Genomic DNA, 16,297 nt, shown 5'->3' on the forward strand with positions numbered 1-16,297 from the left:
CCTAATTAAAAACAAAATTTTCCACATGCTGTCGACTGAAGATGACATCACCTGTGTTGAGGAAGTAGGTAACGAACAATCATGTCTCAGTTTACTGACCAAACCCAGAAAACGGGTGAGCCGTGATTGGTCGTTACCTACTTCCTCAACACAGGTGATGTCATCTTAATTCAACAGCAAATGGCAACATTTGTTTTTAACTCATTCACTGCCATTGACGGCTAAATACGTCAAAAATTCATTTGAACTATTTCTATTTAACATTTTTTCCCACTTTTGTTAACAAGAGTATGAAAACCTAGAGGAAAAAAATGACTGTACATTTAGAACAGATATCAAATTTGTGATTAATCGTGAGTTCACTGGTGGAGTCATGCAATTAATTATGATTAAAAAAAATAGTCGCCTGATGCCCCTAATTTTTATAAACTTCATTTTTTAATTTTTTTTTAAGAAAAGAAAAGATTATTAATAATAATAATAATAATTCAAATTACTTTTTTCTAAAGAAGAAGAAGAAAAGATTATTAAAAATTAGGGGCGTCAGGCGATTAAATTATTTCGTAATTAGTCACATTACTTCACTAGTTAACTCACGATTAATCACAAATTGTATATCTGTTCTAAATGTACAATATTTTTTTCTAGGTTTTCATACTTTTGTTAACAAAAGTGGAAAAAATGTTAAACTAATAGAAATTGTCCAAATGAATTATTGACGTCTTTAGCCGTCAATGGCTGTGAATGAGTTAAAGGTATTAATTAAACATGAAAAATAATGAAGTTATCAAATTCAAATATCAAAAATATTAACTTTCTACTGCTGAAAATGGCTCAACGAGTCAAGTATCCCTTGTAGCAGCCTGGCTAACAATTATGTCTGTATGGCGGCCATGTTGGGAGGGACAACGTTCTCGTCGAGGGCAATGCATTGACATTGAAATTCAGCCGTAACTTGCTCATTTCTCAATCGATTTTCAGGAGGTTGACTTCTTTTGTCAATACCGAAACGTGTGCTAGCGATACAGAATGTTAACTCATTTGATCCCAAAAACGCATAAACACGTTCTATTTTAAATATTGCTATGGTCCCAACAACGTATTTATATATTTTAGTTTTTTTTTATGCAACAGCATACAGAAGGCTTTGATGCAGCCTTTAACCTGAAGAGGTCGCTTAAAGCAATGGTAGTTGTTACAAAAAAACGTCCAGCAGGTGTCAGCAGAGTATAAAAGATCAACCAGGGCCATGTGGCAAAAATGCTCTTTTCCCCAGTGTTTTGAACAGATTTGTGAATAATGATGCAATTTAGTTGAATTCTGATGCTAATTGCTGAAACAGATAGAAATATACTATCCTGATGAAAGAAGAGACTCAATTTTTTCTTTTGGTAGGTTCCATGTTTTTATAGCAATAGAACAGAATATTCTATGGGCCTTGCAAAATCAGTCCAAATCTAGTAAAACAGCCGGGAGCAAAGGGGATTGCTTCAGTGAAAATGGCTGCGAGGGAAAGAGTTTTAAAAAAATGTACCTGTGAAATCTTATTGCCAGTTCTTTTTTTCCTAATTGTACATTTTCACTTTTGTTGCTGCTAAATTTAGCATTAAGCTAGCAGGCCATTCTTAAGGCAAAATTGTTTGGTTGCTTTAAACGCGTAACATTTTGTTGACAGTAAATTAGGAGAGGCGAGAAAACAGCTTGAAAAACTCGTCAGTCGTGTCTCTCGTATGTCAAGGCAGCACGTTTTCAACCATCTCAACTAACGACTGGCGCAAGATGGCGGTTTCCCGCCACTGGGCGATTGTGGCGTCTATAGATGCCTGCGTTCCTTCCTGCCTCCTTGCCTTCATCCCGTGTGGCCTGCTTGTCCCTCCGAGATCAGTGCATTTGGTTAAAAAAAAAAAATCTGCTCTACCAGATTGGATGATGACCTTTATTTTGTTTTCTATCTACTCTTCCTTTTTTCCTCTCTTTTGAGACCCCCCCCCCCCTCCCCCAGCTTTCACTTTAAGTTTGTTGAACGTCACGCGTGTTTGCGCGCTGACCAGCGTTCTTCTTCTCGTAGAACAATTTCATCAACTTGAGCGTCCTGCGCTTGTTCCGCGCCGCTCGCCTCATCAAGCTGCTGCGCCAAGGCGAGACCATCCGCATCCTGCTGTGGACCTTCGTGCAGTCCTTCAAGGTAAGTGAGCGCCGTGGGGGGGGGGGGGGGGGGGGGGGGCAGCGTTAGCGAGACGTTACCGCTGCCGCTTGTGACCGACACGTGGGTGTGTGCTCGCAGGCTTTGCCGTACGTGTGCCTGCTCATCGCCATGCTCTTCTTCATCTACGCCATCATCGGCATGCAGGTGAGCGAAGGGGGTTACACCGCTCATTAAAAAAAAAAATAATAATAATTGTCAAGAATAGGCATGGGCTGAAATGACGGCGTATTAGGGCCATGTATATATATAAATATATATTTTTATTTTTATTTATTTTTTTAATGTTCCATGAAAGAACTCGCAAATTTGTTACTTTATAAAGTGGCTTATTTGGGAGAGAAAAAAACAATCCGAAAATTATGAGAATTACACGTAGCATAGCTAATGTCGTGTTAATTTTGTTAACGAATACTAAATAAAAATATTTTTCACCGGACGAAAACTAGACTCGATTAAAACCGCCATTAATAAGTAAGCATGCATTATTTCGGCGACTAATAAAGACGAGACAAAAATTTAGCTCACATGAATGAAGACTGGACTAAAATATATGGATTTTTTAGTTCACGAACAAAGACGTGATGAAAATTAATTTTGTAAAATCCTGCCTCTGCTAATCTGTCACTAACACACAGAGACCCCCCCCCTTTCAAATCTACTTTTTTTCCTGATGGGTCTTGCAAAATCAGTCAAAATACAGTAAAACAGCCGGGAGTGAAGGGGATTGCTTCAGTGAAAATGGCTGCGAGAGAATGAGTTAAAAATGTTTTACCTGCATTTGAATATTTGTTTCTTAAAAAAAAAAAAAGATTATTAAAAATACAAAAATTTAAATAGAAAATAAAGAAGAAAAGATTATTAAGAATTAGGAGCGTCAGGGGATTAAATTTTTCCCGTAATTAATCGCGTGACTTCACGAGTTAACTCACGATTAATCCAAAATGTTATATCTGTTCTAAATGTACAATAAAATAAATCTAGGTTTTCATACTCTTGTTAACAAAAGTGGAAAAAATGTTAAACTCATAGTTCAAATGAATTTTTGACGTCTATAGCCGTCAATGGCAGTGAATGAGTTTAAAAAATGACCCCCCCCCACCCCCACTTATTTATAACACTTATTTATTCAAACTTAGCATATTAGACATTTCTTAGTGTACCAAAATGCTATATTTTGTTTAAAAAGAAAATAGAATACGTTGAATGAAAAAAAGCAGTTTTTATTTACCCAAATATTTTACAGAAAGCACATTTTCGAGCTGTCATTTTAATACCGTGACACGCCATATTTTTGCTGACAGTTATCAAACCGTCAAAATCGGAATATCAGCCGATGCCTAGTCAAGAGTTTCTATTGTGCCAGTGAGGCTAATGCTAACAAAAAGGCTATCGATGGAAACTTGTGCGTGTAGTTGTTTGGCAACCTGGCACTGGAGGAGGAAAGCGACAGCGCCATCGACCATCACAACAACTTTCGAACCTTCGTCATGGCCCTCATGCTGCTCTTCAGGTGACGTTTGCTGCGCAAAAACTGGCCCCGCGGCGTCGTTAGCTTCATGGCATTATTGGTTTGCCCACACGCAGGAGCGCCACGGGCGAGGCCTGGCACGAAATCATGCTGTCGTGTCTGGGAGGCAAAGAATGCGACCCGGCCTCGGGCAACACGGAACCCGAGTGCGGCAGCACCTTCGCTTACACCTACTTTGTCTCCTTCATCTTCCTCTGTTCCTTCCTGGTGAGCGAAAAAAACACACAAAAATCACACACTTGCGAGGCTGAACAATGAATCGATTGGAATCCAAATCACAAAGATTTCAAATTCTTTTTTTTTGGGCTTAGACCCAACGCGTGTCGGACTTTTCCGTGGCGGCTGACGTGATCCAACGTGTGTTTTTGCTGTGCGCAGATGCTGAATCTTTTTGTGGCCGTCATTATGGACAACTTTGAGTACCTGACCAGAGACTCGTCTATCCTGGGGCCGCACCACCTGGACGAGTACGTAAGGATTTGGGCAGAGTACGACCCCGCCGCCTGGTGAGTGAGACGCGCCGATTGTGCAAAAAAAAATATGAAGATGCTAAGCTAACGTAGCATATAGATCACAGCGCAAAAGGCGAGAACGCTATTGGGTCTTTATTGATAAAAAGCAATCAGCTACTTGTTCCAAGTGTTGCAACCGGAAGAAAATAGCGAGCGAGTCGTGTTAGCTTAGCTTGCTAGCACGCAAAGTGTAATTAGCATAAAATGATTATTTTGTTCATACATTTGCAGATAGTTTTGGTGTATTTGGGGGTTTGTAGCTTTTTCCCCCTAGGTTAGGTTTCTTCTTTTCAACTTTGATTGCTATGTTGGAGATAATACAAGTACTTTGCTAGCGCTTGTTGAATGTTGAGGGATTCACATGATTGTGTTCTGGAATGTTTTTGAGGTTATTTTTATTTATTTTTTCTTATAGCCGTTTTCAGTATTTGGCAGAGTAGAATTCTGATAACCGATGACTAAAAAAAAACTTTTTGGGGCCCCTTAATGCTTAAAACTATCAAGATGGGAATAACAGGTGGAACATGTGACTGTTTTTAAATGCTTTGTTCTTGACAATTGAATTTTACCACAGAGGGGAAAATATGCTAAAATAGATTTTATTTTGCCCAGTTAAAAAAAAAAAAAGAAGATTGCTTGAATGTTATTATCTATGTCTTTTGTTGTAAATAAAAGCGTCTGCTCAATAGTCAGCTAATTTTTGGCCATTTGAAAAGGGCTGATATTGGTGGATTAAATCAGGCCTTGTTTTAAATGAGCCGGAATTGGTCTGGGTTATGTTTTACAACCGCTGTGTAGCCAATAATACATGACTAGTTACTGCTGATTTTTGAGGGTTTTAAATAACTATGTGGATTGGCCGCATAGCTCTATCCAGAAACTGCATCTACTGTATTGGGTTGTTTTCAAGATATCTTTTTTTTTCAGCCTCTTTGTTGAATATGTCGCTGATAATACAAGTAAAGTGCTAATGGCTGCGGATTTTTTTTGAGGGATTGACTTAACTATGCAGATGACCGCATAGCCTTATCCTGAGCCGAGATCTGTCTGGCTTTGTTATGGATTTTGGGTACTCTAATAAGTTAATAAGATACTTATTAGTAGGGCTGTGTAATTAATCGAAATTCAATTACAATTTCAATTATTACGCTCCACAATTAGAAAATAAGCATAATGGTAAAAATAATAATAATAATAATACAAATTTTTTAGTTGTTTAAATTGATACATTTGCTCCTTTTTAAAATTGAAAATAAGTCATTTAATAAATGTTGTTTAACTTAAATTACAGTGTTTCAATGAATTTTATTTGTCTTAATATTTTTTATTTGCTTTTTATGTTTAAACATAAAAACAAAATCATTCTACTGCACATGCTGCACTCCAACTTCAAGTTATTAAAAATTCTGTTTGATCAAAAAATAACTTGCATAATTATAGTGTTTCTATTTTTTTAAAATTGGTCTTCATATTTTTTTACGTTAAACATGAAACATTTTCTTGTTTTGTACCAAAAAATAAATGATCGTCCTACTGCACTACTTTTGCCAACATAAATAAATAAATAAATAAATACATAAATAAACAATATTATTATAAGTATATGTTTGGTCCTAATTATAGTGTGTGTATTTTTTTTCTTTATTGGTCTTAATATTTTCTTCTTGTTTTGTACCCAAAAAATAAATACTTTTTTGAATAATTGTGATTTCAATTTTTGGCCCAAAATAATTGTGATTATTATCTTTTCCATAATCGAGCAGCCCCTACATATTAGTATTGTTTAAAAAAAAATAAAAAATAAAAATAAAAGCCAAACAGATCCAAAATGAGAGCATGCCCAGTGCTGGTAAGTCATTCAGTGAGCAGTTAGCCTTGAAGCATTAGCCACATTCTCGCTCCAATGTTTGGTCAATAACCTTTTCCTTCCTCCCCGGCACTGCAGGATCTCTTCTTGTTCCCCGCTTACTTTTTACACCTGAGATGAATGTGCCCCCCAACCTCCCCCCCCCCCCCCCCCCACTTGCCCTTTTCCTGATGTACGTGTGTGTGTGTGTGAGGAAGGCATTGATCTTACATACCTCTTTGGGGGTGTCGTGTCAATGAATGCTCTTTCTTTTCTTTTCTTCTTCTTCTTCTTCTCGACTCTTGTGACGTGAGCCGTGTGACGTGCACCTAACCTCCCTCCCTTGTTGTATCTTTCTTGCAGCGGGCGCATACATTATAAGGATATGTACAGTTTATTGCGAGTTATCTCCCCTCCCCTGGGCCTTGGCAAGAAATGCCCGCATAGGGTGGCCTGCAAGGTTTGGACTGCACCGCCCCCCTTCGCCCCCCCCCCTCCCCATAAAAGCAACTTATTAAGAAACGCAACCTGCTCGCCTTTTTTTTTTTTTTTTTTTTATAGACTGGAATGAATGATGATTTCTTTCTTACACTTGTTTTCACGTCATCTCACCATCTACTTGTGGTTTTTCGGGGGTGGGGCTGTGGGGGGGGGGCACTTGTTGACACACTCAAGCATGCGGTGGTGCACTGCACTCGCTGTTGTCGGGTGGCGGGGGAATGATGTTTTAACACATAACGTGCAAAAAAAAAAAAAAAAGTGATTTAGTTTCTTTTTTTATTGCTTGCTGTCTGATCTTTGCCTGGTTAGGAGACATTTGTTGGGGGGGGCTCGGAGGGGTGACATGCATCTTTCATCCATTAGCACAGAGACGCACGCAAAGAGGGCGGGGTGCTAGCCGTGTGAGCCGTTAGCAGCGTTGTGATGCCTGAAATCCTGCATTGAGTCTGTTACTTGCTCCATAACGCTGTAAAAAAAAAAAAAGAACTGCAAAACAGATGAAAAAGAAAGTATACATACTTTCAAACTATATGCACTATACAGTACATACGGTACTTACTGCGAGATATGTACTACTTTGTGTACAATACAGATCGTATATATGTAAAAAAAAAAAAAAAGTTACACAAGGGTTGAGGAACGAACTCACAACCTTCAACTTGGGAGAAATGGCACTCTACCACCTGAGCTGTGCCACTCGTATTGTTTGCTAATGTCCACAAGGTAGGTACGAAGGTACAAAGATTCCAGCTGACACGAGTGATATACTAACACACAGTCGGAGCAGCATGACTCAGGGAGCTGTCTCCCAACCTGAAGTTGTGGGTTTCTTCCTCAACCCTTGAGTGACTTTTTTTTTTATATATAATTTAGTCAAAATCTCTCCTTGCAAAATTTACTCCGAATTTCTGAATTATTTTTTTAAAATAGGTTTATTTATGGGATAGGCCAATTCTCTCGTACACACTAAAAATACTGTAAAGTTTACTCTGTTTAGGGACCAAATAGACGAATGTACTCTACCAAATTTACTGTGTACTTTTGTATGTACTACTACTATTCACACAACTATACTCACTACTGCTATGCGCACTACTTTTATACACTCACTTTACGTAGTATTCATATTACTACAGCTAGCATTTATATGGAATTCTCTACTAATTAATCAGTCTACGAATTGACGGCAGAGATTAGCATTAGCATTAGCACACCTACATGTTCAAAACCCAAAAGTAAAAAAAAAAAAGAAAAAAAAAAGGGCAAATACAGAATTGAAATAATCAGCCTAGGAATTGATGGCAGAGATAGCATTAGCATTAGCACGCTAACAAGGAGCAAGTAGCACAACTAAATGTTCAAACCCAAAAAGAAAAAAGAAAAAAAGGCCAACACACCCGCTCTGTTTGTATCACTGTAAACAGGAAATGTATGTGTGTGCGTGCGTGCGTGCGTGCGTGTGTGTGTTGCGATTCACGTTTATCCAAGCGTGTAAAAAGAGCCCAAAAAGACGCGACTCCCGATATCCGCCTCTCCCCCCTTCCCCAGACTCTTCCTCCTCTTTTTCCTCCTCTCATCCTCTTCCTCCTCTCGCCATAGCAACCAACCACACGCTCATCACCACGGCGACAAACAACAACAATAACCTTTGTGTGTGTTTGTTTCCCTCTTTCCTTCCCTTGTGTCCTTTTGCTTTGCGTTCTTCCTCACCTCGCCCTTTTGATTTCCCCCCTCTGGCATCGTTTGTTCTTGTCTGTGGGGGTGATTGTATGTGTGTGTGCGTGTGCGTGTGTAGCGGCCGGATCACTTACACAGACATGTATCAGATGCTAAGACACATGTGTCCGCCGCTAGGCCTCGGGAAGAGGTGTCCCGCCCGGGTCGCCTATAAGGTAGACTCGACCCGTCCCCCTTTTGTCCCTCCCTTACGTCCTTCCACTTCCTGTCCTCCTTCTGTGGTTAATGGTTGTGGTGGTGGTGGTGGTGCGCGCTGTCCTCTGTTGGCGTGGGAATCGGAGGGCGCCGGTCGCAGCTTCTGTGGTTGCAGTGACGTGACGGTGGACTCCTTGGATATATTTTTTTTGACTTTTTTTTTATGTTTATACGGAGCCACAGACATGACATGGAGGGGAAAAATTTAATTGTGGGCAGAGTAGAGATTACATGTGCATAAAATGCTAATATGTGACCACAAAATGATCCGTTTATGTCTCTCAGCATTCCTAAAAAGTATCATTCTAAAAGTATTCTAATTTCTAAAAGTATTCTAAATGTATTCTAATTCTAAAAGTATTCTCAAAATATTGTAATTCAAAAAGTATTCTAATTCTAAATGTATTCTCAAAGTATTCTAAAAGTATTCTAATTCTAAAAGTATTCTAATTCTAAAAGTATTCTCAAGGTATTCTAATTCTAAAAGTATTCTCAAAATATTGTAATTCACAAAGTATTCTAATTTTAAAAGTATTCTAATTTTAAAAGTATTCTAATTTTAAAAGTATTCTAAAAGTATTCTAAAAGTATTTTCTTAAGTATTCTAAAAGTATTCTAATTCTAAAAGTATTCTCAAAGTATTCTAATTCTAAAAGTATTCTCAAAATATTGTAATTCACAAAGTATTCTAATTCTAAAAGTATTCTCAAAATATTGTAATTCTAAAAGTATTCTAATTCTAAAAGTATTCTAATTCTAAAAGTATTCTCAAGGTATTCTAATTCTAAAAGTATTCTCAAAATATTGTAATTCACAAAGTATTCTAATTTTAAAAGTATTCTAATTTTAAAAGTATTCTAAAAGTATTCTTAAAGTATTCTAAAAGTATTTTCTAAGTATTCTAATTCTAAAAGTATTCTAAAAGTATTCTAAAAGTATTCTAATTCTAAAAGTATTCTAATTCTAAAAGTATTCTCAAAGTATTCTAATTCTAAAAGTATTCTAATTCTAAAAGTATTCTCAAAGTATTCTAATTCTAAAAGTATTCTACTACTACATAAATAGTAGTATTCTAATGGAAAAGTGGAACTATGATAGCCACTTGGTATGCATTTATATCCCTTGGCATAATTGCCATGGATAGTTTGCAATTTACAGTCGGAGGTGGGATTCGAACCCGCGACCTCCTGATAAGTGGACCAGAACATGTACCAAATGCGCCACTGAGCAGTGTAAGACAACTGTCAATGATGATTGATCGTATGTCTGAAAGTGGGCGTGGAAAATTGGACTTCAATGTCAGTCCCCTTGAAAATGAAGGCGGAAAAGTTGATATTTACCGATAAATTGTGGCAATACTGCAAGTGATGCGGAATCAGACGATAAATACCTCGGGGGGCGGGAAGTAAATCAGAAATATTATGTGGAGAATAAAAATCACAATAACATCATTTCTATTTTGTGCTCACATGAAGTCTACTTCCCGGCCACAAATTAGCATTTCACGCGCACGCTCTTCCAAATTTGTGCCCCCAATTGAATTCTTTCCTTCCCCGTGTCACATCTGGAGCTGCGTAGAATTTTCTTCTTTTTTTTTTAAGTGTCACCTGCCAGCCCTGCCGTCAGGCCGCAGGAGCGAGGGAACAGAGAAGGGGAGCTTTGCCTGTCCATCTGCAACCTGCACGGACGCAAACACGGCCTCACGCGTACGCACACGCACGCGCGCGCGCGCACGACATGGCGTGCGATTGATTGACGAGCAACGTTTTCAAGTTCCCGCGACAACGACACTCGATGCTGACGATGCGGGTACAGAAGGAGCGGCAAAGGGCGCCTGGCTTCGGCCCTCTGGCTCTCTGGTTCCTGTGGATGGCGCTAAAACGCACGCACGCACACACACGCACACACACACACGCAAACACACGCACGCACACACAGACGAGGAAATTCTCTGGTTTTGGTTGTTTTCTTGTTTCTAACAAGCTTGAGGAAAGTTGAGAGTTTGTACCTCGGACTACCAGCGTGTCTCCTTTCATAAGAATCTTTTTTTTACACTCGCTGTCTCTCTGTCTTGCTATTCATACTCATTTTTTCAAATGTATTTATTTGTGGCATCCAGATTCCACTATAGTGACGACAATGCCTCATTCACTGCCATTGACGGCTATCGACGTCAAAAATTCCTTTTGTTTAACATTTTTTTCCACTTTTGTTATCAAGAGCATGAAAACCTAGAATTTTTTTATTGTGTATTTAGAACAGATATGAAATTGTGAGTTAACGAGCAAAGTCATGTGATTCATTACGATGACAAATCGCCTGACGCCCCTAATTTTATTTTATCTTTTTTTTTTTTAAGAAGAAAAGATTATTAAAAATTAGGGCCGTAAGGTGATTACATTTTTTAATTGTAATTAATCGCATGATTTTACTAGTTAACTCACAATTAATAACACATTTTAGATCTGTTATAAATGTGCAATAATTTTTTTCTACGTTTTCATACTCTGTGTGGGGGAAAAAATTTAAAAAATAAACTAATAGAAATAGTCAAAATACTACAAGTATTTTCATACGCACAATATGTGCTGCTATTCTATGGAGGAGCAAAACTGCCAAAATTAAAAAAAAAAATTAATTAATTTTTAAAAATTGATATAAAAAATGTAATACAAAAATGTATATATTAATGCAACTAAAAACAACCATATATATTTTTGATATTTTTTATATATTTTAATTTGTATTTATAATTTATGGATCTATATATATATATATATTAGGTAGGGTATCGGGATACCAGACATATTTCATGGTATCGGTACTCACGACTGCAATCGATACTGGCGTCCCCGCTCTTGTGGCCGATTTCCGGTCAGGAACTAAATCCTGAAATGGTTATTTTGCATTTATTGACCGCCACAGGCACCTCGAGTATGACAAATTCCTGCCTCGAGTACTCGTTTATTTAAGGCTTTAGCGCATGGCTACTTTTAATTTAGCCATTTACATCACCGACGCAAGGGAAGGAAGAAGAAGCGGATGTTACTTATTTGATTCAAGCAGCGTGAACGAAGGTTTTAATAAATAAATCGAAGGTGCGCGCGGAATGCGGAAATGCCGACGACGAACAAGGATGATTACCGGAGAGCGAGCGAGCGCCCGCGGCGAATGAGGCCGCGGGTGTCATTAAAAAGCATTAAAAGTCCTGAAATGGATTTTGCTCAAATACCGGAGGTATTCGAAATGCAAACAATGTTGTTCATGCATTAATTTACATACAACGTTGTGCAAAGGAGTCTCTATAACACAATTTCACAATAATAAATGTGTCCAGCATGAAACATTAATGCCACCTAGTAGCAGAAAAATAACCTCAACACAAAATCTATGACTCAATGTTTCATGTCTCATTTATTATTAATTGAAAGTTTGTACAAGGGGTGTGTAAACTTCTTCTATACGCCATCATACATTATACAACATGTAATAGTATACGCCGTTGAGAACTTGTGGAATCTGGGTGACTTGCACTTTTTTCATCCCGCATCCCTTTGTTGTTGTTCTATTATTCCTCCACTCGTTGACTTCTTCATAATTATATCTCCTCCCCTCCATCTTTGCGCACTCTCTCCATCCGTCCTCCCTTTTGCTCTTTTCCCGTCACCTCCAGTAAGTCGGCCATGGACAGCGTTCGGGTTCTGTGGGTAGATTTTTTTTTTAGGGGCCTTGAAGGTTCTGGCTGTGGTTCTGAGAGTATCATCAGACTTGTCAGAAAAAGCCTCGGCTGGTTTCCCAGTTTTGACTTCAGTGTCGTTAAGTCTTGTCTTGTTCTGTCCTTTTTTAGTCCTCCACTCTTTCCACACACGCACACACACACGCACACGCACACGCACGCAAACACACACACACACACGTTCTTTCTCTCCTTTTCGTGTCGTCACAATGCTCTTCGTCATCTTCACCCTCCGTCCCCTTTTTTTGCCTACAAGCACATCTCATGACCCCTCCTCCCTCTTGCCCTGCAGCGCCACCACTTGACAACGAAATGTATTTGCTTACTTACTTTATTTTCGTAATATAACTTCTTTTTTAAAATCAAAAATCTTTTTTTTTTTTTTTTACAATTTGCCGGTAAAAGTATTTTTTTTTAATCCTTGAAAAATAGTGCTTTTGCTCTTAAAATATAACTGCTTTATCCAGACAAATGCAACATTATTCTTGTATTGTTGCACCTTTTTCTAGAAAAATGATGAATATGTTTTTTGCTAGAAACAAATGTCTTTGTTTTATTCTCTTGGGTAAATGCATATTTTAATCAAATGTAATTAATTTTATAAATGTTTTATATATCTAGAATAGAAAAATATATATGATAGATTATAGAATTTAATATATTATATTTATATATATATTTATATTAATAGAATTAATACTTTATTATCATGAAAAAAGCTTTTTTCCCAGGAATAGTTTTTTTCCCAACAAAAAAAACAACTTTGGGATCAAATACATTTTTATTATTGCTACTTTTTCTAGATTTTTGTTGTCATTTAGCTAGAACAAAATATAGCTGAGTTCAACAACAAAAAAGAAGAAAAAAAAGCAACTATTTTCTTGGAAAAATGTCAATTTTGTCTAGCGAATCTTGAATTGTATATCTAGAAAAACATATGAGATATAATTAATATAATTGTTTTATCTTGAAAAATACTTTACTGTATGACTTGACTTGAAAAAATATTTCTTATAATATGACTTGTAACATTTGGAAAAAAAAATATGAAAAATACAACTTTCTACAAAAGACAAAAATGCATTCAAGTTACTTTTATCTTTAAGTCTTGCTGTTTCTTCCTCTAAAATGTAAGCTTATATTTCAACATTCCTCGTGAAAATACCACGTTACTTTCACAACGTTGTGATTCCTTTAACAAAAAAAAAAATCTAAACTAAGATTGTTTGATCTCGATGAAACATACCTTTATTCACATAAATTATGATTTTTCTAGAAAACAAATCTGTATTTCTCATCACATTTTGATCTTCAATCTTGAAGAAACCACTTCAGTGCCGTGACGTTCAAACTATTCTGGTAGCATCTTTGTTCCTTTTCAGTGTGGCCTTACTATCTCTCCTCTCCTCCGTCTTATGTAACGATTGCCATGACGATTCACAAACGGGTCCTTGGATGGCGAAAAACGAAAAACACAAAGAACATCCAATCATCTCTATCATTTTCTCGTTTTTGTTCGTCTTCTTTATAGGATGTAACACAACACTAATGCTTTTTATTTTTCTAACTCTGACACCCCCTTTTTTTTGAGACACTGCACCCGTCTGGCATTGAGAGAGATCTTGACTTCCCGTCCAATCGGATCTAGGGAACCAAAATTGGACAAAAAAAATAAATCAATCAATCAGAGTAGGATCAATCATTTTTTGATTGTGGATACTCTCTTTGCGCGGATGCACGGCTGCTTGTGCTGTATGTGGAACGGGGGCGCAGCGGTTTCAAGGGACTTTTGCATGCTGTGTGTCGGGTGGTCCACCAGGGGGTGTTGCATGCACGCTTGATGTTGGCCGATGCCCGCCGCCCGCCTGCCTGGTGCACGCATGCCCACAAAACCAACCGTCATCGTGCTTGCCGCCGTGCGTGCCCAACGCTCATGTTCGGAGGTAAACCCGATGGACGCCCACCCTTCCCGATAGCAACCGCTCGCAAGCTGACCCCCCCCCCCCCCCTTTCCCCTCCTGGATGGCTTGCGGGGTTCTATCCAATGGTCCCTCCATCGGATTTACCTGAGATATGCAGGGAACCTCCTGACTGGTAGGGGGAGCTCTATAGAACATACCAGAGTTACTTTAAAAAAGAAAAAGAAAAAAAGCTGTCTCCTGAAGAAAAGCACCAGTGATACCGTTTTTTTTTTTTGTTGCAATTAAGCTTCAACTTAATTGAAGTCTGTGCAGATTATTGTGTGTAAGTGTATTTTTGTTACATATATTGTAATCATACTCTCTTGGTGTGGCACAGCATAGATGTGTGAATGTGCCAACGCATTCACACATTTAGGGAACATGGGCATAGGTTGGGTCGGAGGCCATTTCGGTCCTCCGATTGCTCCTCCTGGTGGTTCCGGGCACCGGCGGTCGCTTAGCAGAACGAAGCCCCTCCCAAATCCCCCCATTTTTGAAAAATAAGTCTTTATTCTCATTAAATTTTGTGTTTTTATCTCGACAAAAAAACCCATATATATATATATATATATAATTATACACTTCCTTTGACTTTGTATCAAGAAAAGAGCCTCAAAAACAATTTACTAAAGTTTTTCCCCCAAGAACTATTCTCATAAAAGACAACTTCCTATTTGAAAATTTGACTTCTAAAAAGAAAAAAAGAAAAGAAAATTCTAGAAAGTATGCTACTTATAAATCTGTGCTCTTGTTATATTATGACTTTATAGAAAATATGCTGTGACTCTTGAGACAGTAATATGACTTATCAAAAAAATATCTAAATGAAAAAAGGCTGCTGATTCTTAACAAAGAATATGGTATTATTCTTGAAAAACACAACTACCTTTTCCATGTTAATCTAAAAAATATATAACTATTATTATATGGTGAATTCTTGTCTGGAAATATATGACTTTTTCATAATGTGATTATTCTAGAAAAAAATATTACCTCATTACTCGTAATACTATGACTTAGCTAGAAACAATACTAAAAAAGATCATTTGTATCCCTAAAAAAAATACAGCTTAATTTGTAATATTAATTCCTATCTAGAAAAGTGAAGATTTATTTTTTAGGATGTTTTTGAGGGGGGAAAAAATTGAAATAACTTACATTTGCAAACTAGAAAAAGGCAAATATCAAGAAAACATATGCGTTATCATGTTTTTCAAGAAGAAAATATAACTTCATTCAGTATCTGTAAAACTGGAAAAATATAAGATTTTATCCTCAAAAAACGTAAGAATTCTCAACATGGAAAAAACCCAGCTCCATTCACGTAAATAGTACAGCTTCATTTAAAAAAAAAAAAGTTTCCTTTTGTGTTCTCTATTGTATTCTCATGGCCGGCCACGTTTTCGTTTACGGCTTCATTCTCGTATGACATCTCATCTAGAAATTATACAATTCTCATGAATTACCGTACAGGTTACTAAAGTAACTTTAAACTTAAAAGTTTGTATCTTGAAATATTAGAGCTTCATTACGATAATGCTTTTTTTTTTTCACTTCATTTTTGGAATATGAATTTTTATCTAGAAAACTAAAGTTGCAATCTCATGAATTAATAATCTAATACATTTTCGTTTACCACTTCATTATTGTAATATTAGGATTTCTTATCTAGAAATTATATATTTAAGTAGCTAAAAGTTACTAAAGTAACTTTAATCCTGTAACTTTTTATCTTGAAATAGTACCGCTTCATTTTGACCCTTTTTTCCTAGCAAAAAAAATCATGTACGTAGCAAGAATTCTTGTCTCGAAAAATAAAGCTTTATTTTCGTGATTGCCGATGTTTTCATTTACGACGTAATATGGTGACCTCTTCTCCAGCAAACAAACCAACCTTATTTTGAAAAAAAAATAAAAGGGCCATTTGTTTCCAGTGCAGCGCCGCGGTGTCTCTTGTCAAGTGTCACTGGCGCATCAGGAGACGCAAGTGGCTCGCTGAGTCAGCGTTCCACCGCCCGCTAAATGCCGTCGCGTTTGCCAGCGTATCCACCAATGACATTGAAGCAGGTTAAAAA

The 16,297-nt window shown here is 37.4% G+C and overlaps 1 protein-coding gene across 4 annotated transcripts in view; it reads left to right on the forward strand.

The window, feature by feature from the left end:
• The window catches only part of cacna1ab (calcium channel, voltage-dependent, P/Q type, alpha 1A subunit, b), a 113,159-nt gene that overhangs the window by 73,584 nt on the left and 23,278 nt on the right, over window positions 1–16,297 (forward strand). For 3 of the 4 annotated variants that reach the window (XM_086082162.1, XM_086082163.1, XM_086082164.1), the window contains 6 exons: window positions 2,069–2,185; window positions 2,285–2,350; window positions 3,619–3,716; window positions 3,791–3,941; window positions 4,113–4,240; window positions 6,456–6,552. In XM_086082162.1, coding sequence (XP_085938288.1) covers window positions 2,069–2,185; window positions 2,285–2,350; window positions 3,619–3,716; window positions 3,791–3,941; window positions 4,113–4,240; window positions 6,456–6,552 — 657 coding nt within the window. Of the gene's footprint in view, window positions 1–2,068; window positions 2,186–2,284; window positions 2,351–3,618; window positions 3,717–3,790; window positions 3,942–4,112; window positions 4,241–6,455; window positions 6,553–8,388; window positions 8,486–16,297 lie in introns of all 4 variants that reach the window. The other variant, XM_086082161.1, reaches the window with a different exon arrangement.

This window comes from Leptonotus elevatus, chromosome 8 (assembly GCF_054856555.1).
Source record: "Leptonotus elevatus isolate MCC_2025b chromosome 8, RoL_Lele_1.0, whole genome shotgun sequence".
In the NCBI taxonomy this organism is placed as follows: Eukaryota; Metazoa; Chordata; class Actinopteri; order Syngnathiformes; family Syngnathidae; genus Leptonotus; species Leptonotus elevatus.